At 38.8% G+C, this 21,205-nt stretch overlaps 1 protein-coding gene across 1 annotated transcript in view; it reads right to left on the reverse strand.

Annotated features, from left to right (window-relative positions):
- LOC122787696 (BCAS3 microtubule associated cell migration factor) overlaps positions 1-21,205 on the reverse strand; it is a 4,651,713-nt gene that overhangs the window by 1,126,594 nt on the left and 3,503,914 nt on the right. Inside the window, exon 16 of the mRNA XM_044054546.1 lies at positions 137-287. Coding sequence (XP_043910481.1) covers positions 137-287 — 151 coding nt within the window. The remainder of the gene's footprint in view (positions 1-136; positions 288-21,205) is intronic.

Genomic DNA, 21,205 nt, shown 5'->3' on the forward strand with positions numbered 1-21,205 from the left:
TGAAAAATTGCCATCTTGGGCAGCCTTTTTTAATGCAAAAGATATGCAACATACTCCACAGAAAGCCACGGAAGAGCCGGTCTCTAGCAAAAGAATAGGACACAGCAAATTAAAGTATGCAATAAAAACAACTCACCCAGTGCGTTTGGTGATGGTGCCCAGAGTCATGGGTTGTTTGATTTGTGCTAAAGGCAGAATCACTGTCAAGCTTGGTAGTGGTGAAAGCCGTGGATTTCCCATGTTGTTGTTTGTAAAATTACTATACATCTCCTGGCTATTTAATTTGGCTGCAAAACAAGGTAAGAAAATCTAATTACAAAAGTTAAGCTACAGTGGACAACACATACAAAAAAGTTCATCTATGTACTCATCTTAATTCAATGAAAAAAATACTTTTTCATTAGCAATTCACTAATACTCAATTTGTTGTCAAGCATAACTAAATAATACATAATAAAAATGGTATCCTAGAGGCTAGACCTCCCACACATCTCTTCATGTAGTATTCACATCTGAGAATTTATAAATTAAATGCATTTCTACTGAATGCATATTAAATGTCAATAAACTCAATACCAAGTCAAATGCTAAAGAATTATTGTCGATAGAAATGATGCATAACAAATAAAAAATATTTTAAAAAGGCTTACTAACACCTTAGAGCTGAAATCATATAATAACAAGCATGCACATGAGGTGAGAGCAGCAGGAGCAGCCGCCAAATGTGTCAGGGCATGTCTGGGAGTCCCACAGCTTATTGTGTTCTAGAACTCAGTGTTCAGCAGCAGTGCCACAATGAGGCACTAGTCAAGTTCTCCAAACCGTATCTCTGATCCTTTCTAAATGCCAAAGCTTTACAGACACAAACTAAATACGACTTTTTTTTTCTTATGTTCTGAAAAGCAAACAATATATATCGAAGTAGAATTCTGTAAATATAAAGATACAAGAACTATAAAAGAACTGGTAATGTGTCATAGAGAACTATACGCAAAAAGCACAGTCTTCTACCTGCTTCTATGGCAACATAATCTTATGAGGATAAGAAACAAACTAGTATCAAATATGGAAAGGAATTCAACAAGAATATGAAAGGAAGGTACACTGATCATGAATACATCATAAAGCAATTTACTCTTAGGCCAGTTGTTATCATACAGTGAAGGGAAGGACAATGGTTTTCAAATGACTAAGTACAGCTACAACTGATAAATGAAATGCTAGACTAGGCAAAGTACAACATAACTATTACAAGCTGCAAAACTACAGTTCACATAATTTCTCATCTCCTTTCTACTGGAATGGAACACACTGGATCAGCACACATCTTACACATGTGATTCAAGGCAAGGAAAAATTGGGAGGATAAGGTCTACTTCTCAACAATGGACAACTCCAGAGGAACTATTAGCCAGCAAGGTCAAGAAAATCACTTTACCTCATTCTAACACTCTCATCCCTAATCAACTAATCTGATTTTTGGTCAGTAAGCACAGTATAAACTGCAAAGTGAGAAACACATTGACACACAGTAAGGTTAACAGGTGACTTCCTTATCACCACTTCTACAAAGGTGAGAACATTTCTGACTTTTTTGTTTTTGTGAAGGACTGCAACTTTATGTTCCTAACATGTTAGATAATTTCCACCAGTCTTGCACCATGACCCTAGGAAAGGAGCATCTCAGAACAGAACAGTGATACTTGGCACATCATCACTACAAAAAAAACGACTAGCCTAGGAATGAACACCAACTAGATGACTCCAATTCACAACAAACAAAACAAAAAAAACAATGTTGGTGCAAATAATGGCCACAGAATGATAACGGAATAAAATTTAATCCAGAAAGATGCATCATCATCACTACAAGTCCAAACATCAATACCCCACCATATATACAGAGAGGCAATCCATAAGCAGTACAGCTGCATAAAGTGTTCATTAATTAATTCTGTTAAAGCTTACTTTATCATTACTCTTTAAAAGAATTAGTAAAGTTTCTGTTCAAAACTACCACTGAATATAGAAATATTTTCAAGCACCTTTCAATGTCCTGCACTAATTATAATGTCCAAGCAAGATATAATTACATGACTGTGGGTATAAGCCCTATTTAGAAAATGTGCAACAAACTGTAAACTAAACAGGTAATTACCAAACTATTAAATCAATTTGGCAATTACCTCATTTAGGTTGCCAGGCAGCCCAAGCTAGATGTCAGTTTATACTCAGAGCTCTTGAAAAAGGGTTGAGATATAACTAATTCATCAACCAGCTATAAGTGAAAAAATAAAAATCATTTATGGAAAACAGAAGAGGAAACAACCGGTGGCAGAATTTAAAGCAGATCTGCCCGAAGAACAGCGTTGTTATTCTCCAAACGCTAATGGAAATCACTGATGATGTGGTGCTAATGAGGGAAACAGTAAGCAATCAGCAAAGAGAAGTGAATAAGCTAATAGAAATAATCCAAGACTTGGAAAAGGACAGAGTGGCATGAAGACTGGAGGCACACATAAAAATACAACAAAAAAACTGACGGAAAAAGAAAAACAAAAAAAGCTACAATGGCAAACAAGAAAACTGGTGACCTAGACAACAGATCTAGAAGAAACAACAAAAATAATAAGGTATGGTAATATGTCCTGAAAGCAGAACTGGAAAGAATGTTGTTGGAATGGCTGGAAGCAAGATTATCCAGATAAAAAGGAGAGCTGGATTCAGCACTAGGTGACTTGGGTGGCTGCTGGCTGCAGGGGCCCACTCCCGGTCTTGGTTTAAAAATGCAAATATAAAAATATTTCCCCTTTAAAAGAAAATTCTGTTTTTCATGCTTGCACAAAAAACAAATACTGCAAAACTTCAGTGTAAAACAGCACAACTTGAACACTAGTATGGCAAGGGAGATTTTACAGAACAAACTACAGTGAGAGTGATACTATTTCTGCAGCATGATGTGGGAGATTTTCAACTAAGTACAGCACACAAAATCCAATCATAATCCAGAAAAATGCCCTGCACTACAAAACCTATTACTGCCCTACTGTCCAGCAAGTAACCTTTCTAATAACAAATTCTTATTACTTACAAATAATGTTGCAGGAGACTCACTTTACTCCCAAACACTGAAATAGTATCCCCATGCAAATAAAATTCTCCAACAAACTCGCTGGTTTTAAACCACTGCTTAAACATCTTAACCAATCCTGGTCATATACATGCTCATCACAAGGTTAAATCTTTGTGTTCATTGTATTCTCTCCAAATGCTCTACTTAAACATAACATTCTCAACCTCTTACTGAAATGACAAAATTTTTTAATACATAACTGTTACCTGTACAATCCACTAAGTTGCATGCCTGCTTTACAAACTTCCCACTTCTAATAAAATCTTAGAATGCATAAATGTAAGTAATGTTTGTGTATAAATGTAAATAGAAATGTAACTACTCTGTGTTTGACTAGAACATAGTATAATGCAATGTAAGCAAATGGAGTTTTTCTCCCCAGGCCTCTACTGGAATGGGTATTACCCCAGTTGGACTTTCCTGGTAAACAAAGACAAATAAATAAATAAATTTGACAGAGCAAACAGAATGAGAGAGATTACTTACTTCCTGCTGCAGGAAATGTGCCAGAACCAGGATGTGAATAAATGAGTGTGTAATTGTGGAGGCAATCAGTAAGTACAGTGCGTGTGTTTAATCACAGAGGCAGCGTGTGTGTGTGTGTGTGTGTGTTGTGTGTGAAATTCCCCAGTTCAAGAGCATTATCTGGTTAAGTAATTTTATCAGGAACAAAACACGAACATTTACTATCGGAGGCACAGGCTTAATATTCTACACCAATTGCCAGACCTCGTTTTAATGTTTTTTTTTTGCAAATCATTGAGGATTATATAGTCTGTCAATGTCAGTCACAGAATTGCACAGTTTTGCATTTTGGACTACAGCAGTTTGTCTAACACTTCATGCAGATGACTAAGACTATGAGCTGTTAAGCACGGTTTCCTGTACTAAATGGTTTGATATACTCAGCATTTACTTGTCTTCTATGGGACTCTGCCAAGTAACTTTACCAGACAGTACTCATGGGCTATTACTTAAAAGGGATGCTCATGTCCCATGGGCTGTCGCAGGCTATTATGAAATGCATTACATGGTTGCCCTTTGAATTGCTACACCTTTAACACAGACACTAATTAGTGTTTCACTACATACAATTTGAGGTTGAATTCCAGCATCTCTCTTGCAGATTAATAGGTGTACTTAGTCAAAGTGACCGTAATTTATTGAGTACAGATATTGATGGATTATTATGACACCAGTTTGAGTGGCCTTATATGACTGAAATGGGTACTTTATGTCATTATTGTTGTTATTAGTACTGGCTGCAGAACAGGTTATATACCTGCCTCTCGTGCACAAGGCAGCAATTTTTGTTCCCCCACCAGGTAGATGAATTGCTAACACTGCAGTGCAGCATAAGTAGATGATGCATTCCTGGGTTTATCGTCCTTCAAATGAGACATTAAACCAGGGTCCCATCTGCTTCAGTTAGTGGTAGCTTAGGACGATGTAAAAGATCACGACATCCATCAAAAAGTATAGAAGAGGAACAGGTGCACATGCCACAAAGGAGAAGATCAAGCCTCTATTAGAGAGATTACACAGAGCAAAAGCTGGAACAGAGGCAAAGGAACACTTTCAAATATTCTGTAAGAACTGACAAAAGCCAGGGAACAGGAAAAAGTATAAGGGTCAAAGATAACATCCGACACAAATACACCTGTGGTAGAAAGGACTAAAGTGGAAATAAACTAAGGAATGCAGACAGAAATTGACAAGATGGGCATGGCAGACTTGGAAGACTTCAGAAACAAAGGAGAGAACATGGAAGACAGAGGAAATATGAGGGCAATAACCAAAAAGTCAGCAAGAAGAACAAGAAAATGGTCAAAGAAGAAATCCATTAGAAGAGGAGTCCAATAGCAATTGCAGCAGAATTATTTATTTATTTACATTTGTTTACTGGGAAATTCCAACTGGACACAGGTCCTTTTTCAAGGGAGGCCCGGGGAGAAAAACTCCACGTATTGTAAAATGACAATTCAGTAACAAAGTTGGTGACATATTTGAGAGAGCTCTTGGGTACAGATTATAGTAAAAAAAAAAAAAAGCCCCATAAAGTATGAACAACAACACAGACGTAGTTTAAATAATATAAACAGCTTAATGTACAGTTTAAACAATATAAACAGCTCATTTTACATAGTATATGTTATTAATAGGTTTTAAGTATGCTAAGCAAAGGAAATCAGCGTATTTTCATTAAATTGCCTTTATGGAAACAAAGATTAGATCAGCCAGAGAGGGGGATTTGAGCAGAAATGAGCAGAAGTGGGTGGGATTAGGGAGAGAAATAAAAAAAAAAGAAGACCATGCTGACAAAGGAAAGTCACTGCAATTGAAGCCTCTAGCCTCAAAAGATTTAGATCCAGAATGGCCTCAGTAGGTTGAAATGGTCAAAGGATGAGGGGAAGAATGCAGTATAAAACAAAAGCAGAAAATGGACCACAGGAGGAAGCCAAGAGATAGTTATCTAGAACTGGAGAGCCAGTTCATACAGGGTGAAACAAGAAAGGAAAGGGGACATGACATTAGGGAGGAATTTGCAGATGTGCATACAGTAAGTTTCATGGTATACGGACTTCGGGTCACACATGAATGCCTAAAGAACACAGAGATTAAAGTTAGGAAATTACAGGACAAAAAGGGGATAAAATGAGACTGAAAAGGACTAATAGAATCTATAAACATGGAACACTGTTCAAAGGTTGGAAGTATTTTCTAATGCAAGGTGCTCCTGCAGTAACAGTATATATATTTAGAAACAAAATATTTTACAAGTTGAAACTTCCTGACCGAGGTTAGGAGAGAAAAGTGCAGTATAAATTGGGGGAGGGATATAAAAAGGCAGACAGCTGCTACATCGTCTTTCTTATCATAACATCGTCTTTTACAATATTACTGTTTCATGTACGTGTAAGTCCTCCAGTTTAAGCAATGGGCAAAAGTGTAGTATTTGAATAAAAAATGGAATCCGAAAAAGAAACATTAATGGAAATAACAATCAGGTTTGCTTACAATGTACTATGGCAGAGTGAAATGGAATGCATGAAGTTGTCAAGTAAGATCAGTTTGCAAAAGAAACAAATGGGTGGGATACTTGGCAACAAAGAACAGCCAGCAGACAATCAGGGGAAGTGAAAGCAGGATAGACAGGGCCAAAATAAAACTGGGAAGGGCCAATGTGAATAACTTAAATCTAGAGGCACTTAAAGGCTGGAGAGTGACAAATCCATCTCCATGGGGCAGGGGAGCTGAGAGAAGGTGAAGGACAAAGAATTAGAGGTCAAGCTAGGCAGGGAAACCCAGTGAGGAAAATCTGTTTGAAGGTAGTTGGTGTGATGGGGAAAAAATAGACAGAGTAAAAGGGATTGCACACAGACTGATAGTAGTAAACCAGTAACACAAAAGGGGCATTGCACCCAATCCTAAAAAAAGGGACACAGCAGAATAAGTAGGATGCATGGGAGTATGGTACTATTCCAGGGTACCAACACATTAAAGGCAAAAGGGAGAGAAGATGTTAGCAGACAATGTTGAGGGAGGAGACAAAACAAGAGTGGCCACACTTCTCAGAAAATCATTACAGGTAGTCAGTGAAAGGTGGGGATAAGTGGGTCGGAAAGATGGATCATTTAGAAAGGAAGAGTAAATGAAAAAGAGATGGACAAAGGGGAACTTGCATTCCCCAAACTGGGATACAGAAGACTTTTTACAGAAGGTTCTTTGAAGAATGTATTCAAAAACATGGTATGGAGGGAGAACTTAAATGTCAGACTGAACACGGAGACAGACAGGGTAAAAGACAGTACAGTGTAAAGATGAAAAAATCTTAGAAATGAGCACAAAAGAAGGAGAATGGAAGTATGTGGATGTAAAGAGGAAGTACACTTTTACTACATACTGCCTGATGTCACCGGAACATGATACTAGGGAAAGAGAAAATTCTATATAAAAAAAAAAAAAAGTGGGAGAGAGAAATACAGGAAAGATATGTATTGGACTATGCAGTAGTAGCAATAAAAATATGCAAGGAGGGAAGGAGGAGAAGAGTTGGGATGAAAAAGAACATCTGGAAAGGACGTAAATACAAAAAGCTATAGAGACGATAGTGTTGGGAAACACTACAGACAAGATGGAATTGGAGAAGCTATGATGGGACTAAATAAAAGCAGCAGTTACGGGAAACTTTTTGAGATGATGAGCAGAAAAAAGGGAAAATGAGGAGGAGATAGAAAAATGGAAAGGAGGACTGGACAGGATATAAAGGGAGTTATTTAAAGAGAATGCAAACTGCTATAAATACTTAACTGAAAAGTAGGATAACTGCAGCAGAATTAAAGCAATGATACTGGAAAGACTATCCGGTGAGGAAATATAAAAAAAAAAAAAAGAAATAGGAAGACAGCAGTACTAAGCATTAGAGAAAAAGATGTAGAGCTAATAGTAGAGAAAGCAGGGGTGGGGATGTCATTAAGAAATACTACCAGTAACTATACCAAAAACCAAAGAAAGAAAAGGAAATCCAAAGTAAGGTCACAGACAAAGGAAAGGGTTAACAGGGACAAAGAATACAGTGGAGAAAAAAGGAATGCAAACATTATGAAGGAGGTGATTAAAACAGTGATAGCAATGAAGGACAGGAAGGGGGCCTGGATGGATAGACAGTGGCATTCTAAAAATGGGACAGAGAGGCAAAATGGACAATTATGGGGAAGTGTGAAGCAATAAACAAAACAAGGGAAATAGGAGGCACAATGAAAACAGCAAGGCTGGTAGTGATCCCAAAAGAGGGAGGCGGACAGCATGAAAGTAGGGGATTACATGCCAATCTGTTTAAAAAACACAGACATCAAAGTAAGGCAGAAGTGCTACCAAAAGGGCTGGAGTGAGATTCTGCTGAGAATAGTTCAGGAGAAGCAGAATGTCTTTCTCAATGGAAGAAGGGCAGAAGTTAAGTCACGGGCCCTAATGGAGTCTATAGGCAGAGAACAGCAAAAGACAGGAACTGAAGTGGGAAGGTGTTTTTTAACCTACAAAAGGCCCTTTACTGGAGTTCTCTATGAGATACTTGAAAAAAAGACAAATGTGTGCCGGGCGGGGGTGTTTATAGGACTGATCATGGCAATGTAAAATAAACAGAGGAGTTTCCAAATCACTATATTTAAGAAGGTGATCCAGAAAGGGGTGCCATATCTCCCTAGGGCTCTTCATTCTAGTCATGAAACAGCTGTGAATAGAGATGAGGAATAAGTTAGCACAGCTGGAGGGAAGAATAGGGGTAGTCAGAGTTCCTACTGTATAAAGGCAACTTCATGCCTTTGTTGCACAATAATGCTGTGGCCACAGAAAAACGAATGGAAGTTTTTTGTAAGATCTTAAAGGTCCTCGGGGCTTAGATGCAACCAGAAAAATACACTGAAGAGAAAGAATAACCTTAATATCTGCAAATCTAGCACTCTCTCTCCCTCTCTCTCTCTCTCTCTATATATATATATATATATGTGTAGATATATATATATATATATATATATATATATATATAAGCACTACAGAATCCTGAAAGCCCAAAATCCTGAAAGTTCAAAATACTGAAAACACATAGGATACCGCACTTACTATATTCCACCACAAGTACATACAGAAACAAATAAAACACAAACAATATTACTGTTCTCCAAGTATAAGCAGGTGGTAAGTCCCCATGCACCCCCCCATGTGGGGGGCTATGCCCTCCACACCCAGTGCTACTTAAATATATTAACTCCAAGATTGCACTTAGTGCAGTGACGTGCAATCTCGAAGTTGATATATTTAAGTAGCAGGGGGGCTTGCCCCCCTGCATATAGTTGAAGGGTAATATGTTTTTGTATGTACTTGTGCTGGAATATAGTAAGTGTTGGTATCCTGTGTGTTATCAGGATTTTCAGTTTTCAGTATTTGGGGCTTTCAGGATTCTGTAGCGCTCCTACATACATATATATATATATATATATATATATATATATATGTGCATATACACATACATACATATATGTATGCATATATATATATATATATATATATATATATATATATACACACACACACACACACACACACACATATATATATATATATATATATATATATATATATACAAACGTACATACACAGATACAGAGAGAGGGACAGGACGTGATATGATACTAAACTGGTTATTTTGCTTCCCTGACTGATATTTAATATGCACAGTTTAGTTTGGTCTTGTCTTCTAAGACTCCATCTGTATTTACATGCAATCAGTGTTTTACTCTCTGCTGGAGTTTTAAAATCAGAAAATAAGCCACAGAAGTCATTTAATTTCTTTCTTTGCATATTAAGTTGACTAACTGCTATGGCCATTTAAAAACACTTTCTGCATTGCCAGTTCTGTTTATGCATTTTATTTTCTGCTTTGAGAAATCTACTGGCCTAAAGATTTTTGCACCCACTTGCCCAGTCCCTGTTGTATTTTTAAACTTGGTGGCTTTTGAGCCCATCCCTACTGTAAATATAGTTTTAGAAGTTCCTACCTGTCTCATCTCATCTACTGGGCTCTGAGAGATCAAACTGAGAAGGCCTGCTCTTAGACTATTAGAGCCTCATTTAGCATGTTTCATATGACCCCACTCAGTTAGAGCACACTGAAATATTCAGAGTGTTGATCAATTCTCCATCTTGCGTTTAAAATCTGTAATATCTGGGACTAGACTGCCAATCATTGGAGAGCCTGGGAGCCGTTTTTCATGAATCAGCCTGGGATTAGTGCTTCTGTTTTGTTCCTTGAGAGAGGAGAAGCAGATGTACAGTATATCCTGACCTCCTGGTGACTGCCAATCACTGGAAAGCCTGAAATTTGCATCTTATGAGCCTGCTTGGGATTCATGTTACTGCTTTATCCTGGTAAGAGAAGGAGAAGAGGGGGCACTGATTCCTGATGGTCTCTCATTGGGCATTGCATATGGAACTTCACTGAAAATGCAGGACAACCACAGCATTGATTGCTAAAGCTTTCTCCTGAATCCACAACCATCCAATGCTAGATAAGTACTCTACAATTCTATTTTTCACTTTATGTTTAAGTATACAATAACTGTTTTTATATTTATGCATTTACATATTTTCTGCACATTTAACTACTTGAGTGCTGCTATTTTTGCTATTTTGTATGTGACTGTAAAGTTGAATCCAAGTTTATCCACAGCTAATTACTTCACAATGTTGTACTGCACTCTCTCTTAAAATGTACTAGTGCTGCTTTTATATTTGCCCATTATTTGCTGAGTTTTTGCACTTTTATCTATTTTTAAGGTGCTTTGTTTTTGCCACTGTAATCAACTGCTGAGTTTCTGCAGGTCTACAGTCTGATTTTAAGTCTTGGACATTTTGTAGACTGATCAACTTAGTATTTACTGCACTTGGGCTTTTAGTGGTTCAAAGTCAGAAAAGTTAGGTCTGCCCTCTGGTGAAAGTAGTGTAGCCTGGTCTCTTCTGTGATGAGAATCACTGAGGGATACTTGGAAAGTGCTTGTTGTGATTTGCCAATGGGCTACTTTGTTTGGTTACTGTGCCTTGCATAGAAACAGCTGCTTAGAATCACAATTTATCTATAAAAACTAGCCCTAAGACCGCCTCAGCATGTAGTTGTTCGAAAGCACCAGGTCTAAAAGAACATGAATACAAGAGATTAGACTAGGATTGTACTTTTTACGAAACAAACAGCCTAGCACAGTGGTTACTCAAAGAGAATTTCTCTGTACCAGTGCTCTTGTAATCCACTTTATTTATACCTGAAACCATATAACTGAACTTTCCAACTGTCTCTGTAGCCAGTTTAGTAGAAATGGGCACCCTGAGACAATGCAGAAATGGTCTCATGCTTTCTGACAATCACCTCATTCTCAATCTGATACAGTATGTGGGAGATTCACTATCTCTAGGGGCAAGGTTCTCATAAACAGCCACTATAAATACCAAACAGGTTGAAAGAAGCACATAACACTGCATAATACCTGCCATACACACTACAAGACAAATACTTAAACCCACATATGCTGAGGCTCAAGGTATCCCAGACACAGACATTATAATACGGATCCTCAGTAAACTTAAAAACACACTACCAAAGCAATATATGCCAGAACACATTCAGCCCCAAATCGGTGTCTATGTTTAAGCCACAAGGCAGACCACAACACAACAATCCAACATTTTAATCATATGAGACTCCATTGTGAGGCTCACCGATGTCCCACTTACCAGGCTGAGCAAGACAGGGGTTACAATCAGTTACTTATCAGGGGCCAGGCAGGATACACTAGATCATGTGGACACTCAGGTCAGTGAACCACAACTACCGATATGGCTTAGTCATAGTGACACATACCTCCCTGAACAATATGAAGGGAAACATGATGGGGCTCTAGGAGTGTGTTCCCCAGGTTGGTATAAGCCTAGCACTGAGCAGCATTTTACCTTCTCTAAGGATGATGCCACAATACGAACAAAAAATAACTCATTTTAATAACTGACTTGGTTTCCAAAGGAGGTGCACTATTTGTCAGCTTGGGAGGATATGGTTCTCATGCTTTGCACTTTTCCCTTCTAGGCTTTCAAATGTTGGCTAAAATCTTCTCTACTCTTTAATGCCTTTTTTAGGCATTGCTAACCTGATAAACCATCCAACACAACTAAACCAATCCAAAATAACCTAAAGCTGATACTGCTTAATGCCAGGACTCTAAACAAAAACATCCACTCCATGCAAGCTTACCTAACCTCAGAGAACATAGATTATAGGTTCATAGGTAGGTACTGGGCAATCTGCCTGAAGGCATATATTAGCCCAGCCATGTTGTGCGGTATTCACCGCCCCTTTGGTTAGTTCCCTAGGCCCTTGATCTAGCAGCTAGTATCCTTGGCCCCTATCTAGTAAAGCTGTTGGTATGATCCCTGGTGTGAACTTTCTGTTACCCATCCACTCATCAAGATGCCTGTGCAGTTACTGAGACAGAGTTTAAATCCACTTAGGGAAATAACTAAGTTTACCAAAGCCAAATTTGAGGTAAAAGTAGCCTCCTAGGCTAAGGTCAACCACAAAACATTTTTCAACTTTATGTGAAACCTCAAAGATAATATACAGCAATGTGTTGAACTAATTGTAAATGGAAACACCTATAATGAGACAGAGGATATAACAAATCAACTGGCTGATAAATTAACTTGAATTTTCCCCCTCTGTTCCCCAAACAAGTTTCAAGAAATACCCCCAACCATTGCTTTCCCAATTATCACTAGGGAACAGGTCTTCCATGCACTCTCAAAGGCCAAAAACACTGCATTGATGAGATTTGATAATATTCCAGGATGCCTTAATAGCAAGGAACACAACCTATTAGTCCCACTAGAAGTACAACTTAAATTTAGCCATCAAACAGGCTTTGTGCCAAGCTAACAGAGGAATGCAACTGTCATCATTCTGCACAACGGACGGCCATCCACGGACCTGGGAAACTACCAAACCATAAGTCTCACTCGTCTCATATGCAAGGCCCTGGAAAGAAAAGTCATGGACATGATAACACAGCAAGCCTTCAGAAATTGGATCTAACTCAATTTGGTTTCATTAAGGACAGGTCATGCCTGTTCAACCTGATGCGCTTCTTTGAGAATGTCACCAAAGGAATGGACGAGGGCAAAACAGTGCGGACTACCTACCTTGACCTGGCCAAAGTATCTGACACAATACCTCATTGTAGGCATTGCTGGCAAATTCACAAAATTTGGTATAAACTCTTATGTCACCCACTGGACAGACAGTTGGCTTACAGGTAGGGCACAATAAGTCAGGATAGGTGAGTTGACTTCCACAAAAAGACCAATCACTAGAGGAGACCCCAGGGCTTAGTGCAGAGGCCACAACCTTTTGGCATCTAGTTCATCTGAAGTCCAAGTCCATGTGAAAGGTTTCTGGCTGACCAAGATCATAAGTGATTAAAAACTAATTAACAGAATCTCACAAAGACAAACATTCTCCAAGGTCTGACACTGACTAATAACTGGTGTCAGTGTCACTGTCTAAAATTCAAAAAATGCATAATAATATATTTCAGAAGAACAACCACCTCTGGAAATTACTACGTTTGTTAAAAAAACTCTGTTAACCATATGGTTAGTGACCATAATGTGTTTACTGTAAAAAGGAAATCATTCTATGTTGCACAACTTATAAGCAAGGGTATGGCATCAAGGTCTAAAGATATCATTGTTTCATTGTACTCGGCCCTCATTAGACCAATCACGGATTCAAATGCCTGCTTTGGTATGTATCAGACTAGACATATATAACAATTGGAGCATCCACAGAGATTACTCACAAACAGAATAAATGGTGTATACACCATGTCCTACGCTTACCTCCTCAAAGCCTTATTCTTGTTCTTAGTTCTCTACCATCTCTGGAGAGGTGATCTATGGCCATCAAAGCAGCCAAGCAGCCTTTGATCCAGCCCTTGTATACATGTTGCACATTGTTAAAGCAAATGGTATTAGAAACACCTGATCTAGGGACCTAAACCTCATCTGCAACATAAATTACATGTTAGAGGGACAGGTATGCGTCTCAGAGACTACCCATTCTCTGGAACAGGCTTCCCATCTGTGTGAAGCAGAGTTCCTTCCAACATTTATTCAAGTGCAACTTACATCAGTAGATGGGGATTGTAAATTTACCACTGGTTTGCCATCTGTTGTCCCTGTTAGAAAAAGGAAAGTTGTAAATGCTTGATTACACATAAACAAGCTATGTGCCCAATAAACTGAGTGGTAACAAAAGCTGTCAAATATATTTGAGAATCATGGCTAGGCTTAAAAAGGCTCCTTAGGGTCACTAGCCTAGTAATTACCTGTGAACCTTTAAAATAGAGAAGAGGAAAGAGAACACACAAGAGATACTGGAAGGGAGCATAAAACATGCACACAACCGTAGAGAATCAGTGCGAGAAGAATAATGATACTTCCAGTTACTGGGGGCTGACATTCATTGGAGAAAACTGCCAAAGGAACCAAGGTACTGGGAGCACATACCTAGAGAGAGAAATATGACAGAATGGGAAGACACCAACAATTTATTTGGACTGCAGGTTAGAGACTGCCTTCCCCATCAGGGATTGACATCAGAGTACAGGCAAAGAGAAAGAAATAGGGGGGGGTCCTAAACGAAAGACCAGCACTGGTTGAGTTTTTAATAGAATCTAGAACAGGAGTCACCATTAAAAAAGGAATAATTAGTAAAGTATATAAAATAGTGCATGATAACTATAAGAATCAATCAGAGGAGGTTAGAAAGGATTGGGAAGAGAGACTGGATAAGCAATTCACAAAGAAACAATAGCAGGATATATGTATGTCTCCCAAATATGCAACAAAATCTAGAAGATTTAGGATTTTTGCCTGGAAATGTTTACATAGATATTTTTATACCTCAGGTATACTCCAGAGAATTTTTCCTTAGAGTAAATGTTGGAGGTGTGAAGGGGAAGAAAGAGGTTATTGGGAACATATTTTCTGGGAGTGCGGTGAGTTGGCGGACTTTAAGGATTCCCTGCGGGATGCACTGTTGGACATGCTGGGTGGGAAGATTGGTCTGACAAGGGCAATGATTTTTCTAAGCTATGATAAAGAAGTGGAATTGACTAGATATGATAAGGCCTTGTTGTGTCTAATAATTGTGGCTGTCAAAAAAGCAATTAACTACAAAATGTGAATCAAAATCTAAACCAACTATAATGGAAGTAGAGACTATAGTAAACAAAAGCTTGGCCAGGCAAACTTAATCCAGGAAAATGTTTATTGTTAACAATACACAATAAATACTTTCCTGGATTCAGTTTGCCTGGCCAAGCTTTCTTTTAAGTGTTTATCTCAGTGTGTTGTAGTTTTTTAGGAGTGAATATAGTAACAGAGATAAAACTGGAATTGAGATTTTTAGAAAAGGGTAGGAGAAAACTACACAAGAAAAAATGGGAACTGGGAACAATATATACAAGGGTGGAATGAGGCCTAAAAGGCAGCAGGACTTAAATGTGCTGTAATGTCTGAGTAAGAAAGAGTGGGTAGATTATAAGTGATGTATAATGTTTGCAACTGAGAGTGTATCAGTATGGTTTGTGATGTAAAATGCTTGGACTAGGATCGTGTTGGTGTGGTTTATTTTCATTTATATCTATGTATGATTGCTTATGTAGTAAGTGATGGTTTAATGAAGAGTCTTGTTTAAAAAAAGCAGGAATTTAATAATTTAACATTGTTTAGCTTATATGATATATAAATATATATGTGAAGTATAATGTTTATGTCAATATAGTTTGATTACTTTTATATGAATGTAAATTTGCTTATGTCACAAGTGATAATTCAATAAAGGTGTTTGAAAAAATGATACTTCAAGTTATTGTCTATGTGCTAAGAAACGTGTGTTGGAAACCAAAGTACAAAAATTTCAAAACGGCCTGGTATAGTGGATAGTGAAAGCGAGAGGAGTGTCAAAAAACAAGTTAAGACTAAGAAAGAGAAAAACAGGACCGGGGACTTCCAAGCCGCCCTTAGCACACAGCCTACGTTGGAAAGACAATGAAAAAAAAAATGAGACACTTACAGGCATGGGGACACCGGAAAGAAAGTGTAGCTCTGCGAGTATTTTACCATAACAGTACATGGTTGAATAGTTCACTGATGCAGTGTTCCTTACATCTAGGACTTTCTCCATAGAGGCCTGCCAAAGCAAAGAATAGTTTCCCCCGCAAGACATACGTCCAACCTAGGCATACTCCGTTGTTCTAGTGTGAGAGAAGCTTAAGGCAGTGCCATCTTCAGAGTTATCTTGCCATGATCCAAAATATACATAATAATTCAAACTTCCTAAAGTAATAGGAAAGAACCTTGACCTTTAAAATGAATATAGGGTGAAAGTAAAATAGTACAGGAAACTTTAGGGTGCTGGAAGAGGAAAAAAAATGTAGGGAAACCCACCCCAGCCAAGCCAAAACTGACAAAATTATTTCACTGGTGGTCTGAAGGGAGGGTATTTGTACAGCAACAGAGATATATTCAAACATCTACTATTTACAGTAAGTTACCTAAACCACTGTACTGTGTACTTCATCAGATCATCGTTGCAGTATTCCTTACATCTAGTAAGAGTCAAAGAGCTTAGTTAGACTGGGTGGAGAAAGGAGGATCATCATCTAAGTTTAGGATGTCAAAGGATTATAGGTTCATAGGTGTACACTAGGCTAACAACCACTGGGGCTTTTAAATGCATAACCGTGCAACCCAAGTGTATCCCATGAGTTACTGTTCCTTAGAGGTTATTTTAAGGGGTGTATGTTAGGGTATGATTTAAAAGCTCTATGCATCAGAGACAAAGGTGTCAGACCAGGGAGAAGCTTATTCCAGAAAATGGGGATTCTCTGAGATACATACCTGTCCCTCCAACATATCCTATTTAAGTTGCAAGCAACATTTAAATCCTTACATCTATTAATTCTGGCACTGCTCGTTTTGCAGATCTGCAAAAGGTCCATCAAAGTAGGATCCAAGGATGCCCTGTACTCCAAAAATAAACTGCCTCTCAGCAGTCGGTAGGAAACCAAGTATAGAGATGGGGCTTTGAGGTGATCTGCATAAGGCATTGTGTTTACACACTGTATTCTTTTTGTGAGGGAACCTCCATGGACGTTCCAATTTTTGTTGTATATGCCTGGTGAGGTACATACAAAGGGGTGCTATACTTAATGATAGTTCAGATGACAGCTAAGTACAGTGCCACGATGACTTCTCTGGACCAAGATGCCATGCCCTTACTTACAAGTTGAATGACACACAATGATTTTCTTACAACCTTAGAAACTTTGGTTAAAAGCCAGGTTACTATCTATGATTCCTCCAAATCCCTGACTACTGTGTGTACTTTTAAGGTAGTTTATCAATGAAGTAGTTTCCCTGGGTGACCAGCTTCCTAGAAGATACTATTATGCATTTCTTGGTATTGTGTTTTAAGCCGTGGCTTTGGCACTAGCCATTTGCCTGTGTTAGACCTTCTTGAAAGATCTTAGTATCTTGGGGGGTTTCTGTGATTACTTCTAGCTTACAATCATCTGCAAACCTTGTAAGCCAGAGGCCCTTGACTTCCAAAAGATAGATGCCAAAGAGGAGTGGACACAGCACACAGCCCTGGTGGGGGACTCCATTGGCGAATGGCCTCTTTCTGGAGATTGTCTCTCCAATACTAACTTAACAGGTCTTGTCTGTGAGCCAGCTTGCTATCCGTCAAGTTACATAGGGGTTATCCCCAATTTCATGAGTTTGTTTACAATGTACAAGTGGAATACTGTATCAAATGCCTTAGTTAAGTCAAGGTAAGCAGTATGCACCATTTTGCCCTAATCGATTGCCTTGAAGTCCACCAGATTCAGTAGGCATGACCTACCTTTTAACAAACTAAACTGGGTTGGGTCCAATGTTGTTAATCATTTCCATAACAATTCCTTCCATGGCTTTGCATAGGAAACTAGTCTGACTAATGGGTCTGTAGTTTCCAGAAAATATTGATGGACCACACTTGCACAGAGGGATGACTTTTGCAGTCTTTCATTTGCATGGCATGAAGCTTGTGAGGAGGCTATGGTTGAAAAGTGACACCAGTGGCCCTGATAGGTCACATTTCAGGTTATTTAGAAGATATCCTGGGATATTATTGGGGCAAATCAATCCCTTTTTTCTTGGCCTTAGAGAGTGCATCAAAGACCTGCTCCCTACTGATAGCGGGATTATGTTGGATGGTATTTCCTGTGTGGGGGGCAAGGGGAGCTGGGGTGAGAGAGGATAAAGTTGGAGCTGAATTTTTTTCAAATAAAGATTTGCTTTATCACTCAGTTCCATGAGCGTGGCTCCATTTACAAACAGTTCTCCACACTGTTGTTTCAGACACAGCTAAAGAAGGCATTTGGATTGTCCTTGGCCTGGGACACTATCTTTATCTCAAAATTTGCTTTGTTGGACTTAGTTCTGTCTATTCAGTTTGATGAGAGTTTTTACTTCCTAATTTTAGCTATGACTGTACAACAAAGGAAAACAAATGTTTTACTTTGATTTCCACCACAGAAGTTTGTTTTTTGAGTTGGTTTTGGGCTTACTTCTGATAAGTGCAGCAGCCTCCATCACTGACATAGTTGTACAGAGCTTCTGTCAATAATTCCGCATAGGCTGTTGTGTTATCTGGGTTTGCAGGGTCCTGAAATTTAAAAAGGTTATCGCATAATAAAATGTAGTTTGGCTTGGAGCAGTTTTTGTTACAGGGTTTGCTGGGTTTACAGAATTTTGAAGGAGACTGTAGTTTGACCTTACCAGACAGGACATGACAAATTCTAGGAATCAATGTGCCTGGAAATTTGGGGTTGTGTAGGATTTCCAGCGTACAGAGGGATAATTAAAGTTGCCTGTGAGTATGGTATTAGGTTGAATGGTGAGTGTCTCCAATAGGTTGGAGTATGAGCTATGGGTTTCATGATACATAGGGAGTGACCTCAGCTCGCTAGGATATGGTATGGGACTTTGTCTGTGTATGTGGAGGAACTCCAGTGCATCATTCTATTTAATCATCCCAGAGGTATACTTTTTAGTGATGTAGACAAAGACACCTCCATGTTTAGTTCATGTCTGTGTAGTTGCTGGTCTAAACATGTGGAAAGCACTGAAGCCTTGCACTAGCAGGATTCTCTCTGTGGCTTTAAACCATGTCTCACCAAATACAAAGATGTCCACAGTCTTCAAGATGAGGAGAGCTTGGAGGGAGTGGAGCTTCTTGTTTAGACTCCTAACATTGAGCAGCAATACCTTTAAATTTCCTAGGAAAGATTTTGTTATATTGGAAGGTTTGTCAGTTTGGCATTGGCTAACATGAATCTGTGGTGCAGGACAGTGTTTTAGAAAATGTTTGAAAGCCTAGAAAGGATAGGTGCAGACCATCCTTGGCAAAGCAGCATGGTCTGTTAACATGTCCTCCCATGCAGACAAATATTGCATACTCCTAGAATGACACAAAAAATTAGCCAATTAGTAAAGTCAATCATCTATTCATTTTGCGGCATCATCCTTGGTGAAGGCAGAACGTTGCTCAATGCTAGGCACATATACCAGCCTGTGATGCACAGTCCAAGAACTGCATAATGTCTCTCTTCATATAGTCTAGGGAGGTATGTCTCCAGTCACTTACACCTACCTGGACTATGACTGAATCATACTAGTGTCTGTGATGCAATACTGTGAGTGTCTGCATAACTTTGTGGCTCCTGGCTCTTGGCCCCTGGCCCCGAAAGACAACCAACCGTTACTTTTTCTTTGTTCAGCCTGGTGAGTGGGGCATCAGTATATCATACAATGGAGTCTCCTATGACTAGACTCCTGGGTAGTCTACTGACCTGTCTTATGGGGTTGGTAGTTGAGGCTCCACTGGGTGTAGCTGTATGTGCAGTATTAGGTGATGTTTCTGTTGTGTGCTTTTGGGTTTGCTGAGGGTAATTTTTGCAGGTGGAATGTCTGGAAGGTTTTTGGGGTTTGGGAAGACTGCATTTAAGTGCCCTAGTATAAGTTAAGTCTATGTGTGAGGTGCATATTGTGTGTGGTGGGTATTTCTGACAACCAGATTGTCATTATGAGTGTTTGTATGCAAGAATTTTGGTTCCAACAACATTGTGTATATACATCTCTCACATGCTGTATTTGTTTATTTGATGATTAAATGGTTGTTAGTGAACATCAGACAATTGTTGCATTGGCTCAATATACCCATATACAACATACTGTCTGTGGAGAAATTGGGGAAGTGCATACCCATGATGTCAGGTCCTTTACTGGGTGAGCTACAAGGGCGCAGTGCTATAGGAGTTAATATTGGGCAGACTAGGGGTTATTTGGGTGCTAGAGTCTACACTAGGCTACATAATACTAAATTCAAGGAGCAGTGCTCCTCAATTTGCAAACTAGCTATTCAACAAGCAAAGTAGTTACCTAGACTGACAGAGTTACTGGTACAAATTCAGAGGTGGTTGTACAGGGAAAATTTACTTTCTAGGTGTTTGAATCTATACAGGGTACCGCTAACCACCGCAGCAAGATAGGCATCTGCATGCAAATGCACCAAATTTATACAGACATTTAAAACACAGGAAACTGGCTTCTAAGGTCTCTGACCAATAAAATGACTAAGCTTACAGCTTTCTTAAGCTCTTCTGAACTCTGATAGACCTGACACTACCTACTGCCATTAGACAGACTATCTCAGAACTTAATGTAAAAACAAAAAAAAAAAATGCTTGATAGTGTAATGCTACACATTAAAAATAAAGCAGTGGCATTCTAAAATAGTTAAAAGAATGGCAAAATAATAAATGAAATCTCTTATCTGCCAAGGATGGGGCATAATTAATTCAGGACCCTCTTCGAGTGTGATGAGGTTACTATATATATGGGAGCTCTTGATTTTGATGTACAATTAAAATTGCTAATGTCACCAACAAAGTGACAGCAGTTCCCATCAGTATGAAGTGACAGGATGCTGGCACTATTATGTAGTAAAGGAGGTTTGACTGACAGCCTTAGCAAATCTAGTTCTTGCTCTAGACTAAAAATCCAGTTTGTAATGCTTAGTGAAGATGTGGACAGAAGACCAAGTGTGAGGTCCAGGAAAGGCTTAGAATCTACACCTTGCATGAAAACTCGAAGTAGCTACTGCTCTGGTAAAGTGGGCCTTAAGCTGCTCTGGTAAATGTTTCCCCTACTCTGAACAGGAAAAGTGCACTGCATTGCAAATCCATTTTGAAATGTTTTATTTAGACACTAGCAAACACGTTTTCTTTCTTTCCTTAAGAGAAACAAACAAGTGGTCTGATTTCCTCAGGTCTTTCATTCTTTTCTAAACAGAATGCAAGTTATTTATGAAGATCTAAAGAATGAAGAATTACTTCTCCATTGTTTTTTAGGGGGTTAGAAAAG

The sequence above is a fragment of the Protopterus annectens genome, chromosome 13.part0 (genome assembly GCF_019279795.1).
Source record: "Protopterus annectens isolate FY-2018-M chromosome 13.part0, PAN1.0, whole genome shotgun sequence".
Taxonomy (NCBI): Eukaryota; Metazoa; Chordata; order Ceratodontiformes; family Protopteridae; genus Protopterus; species Protopterus annectens.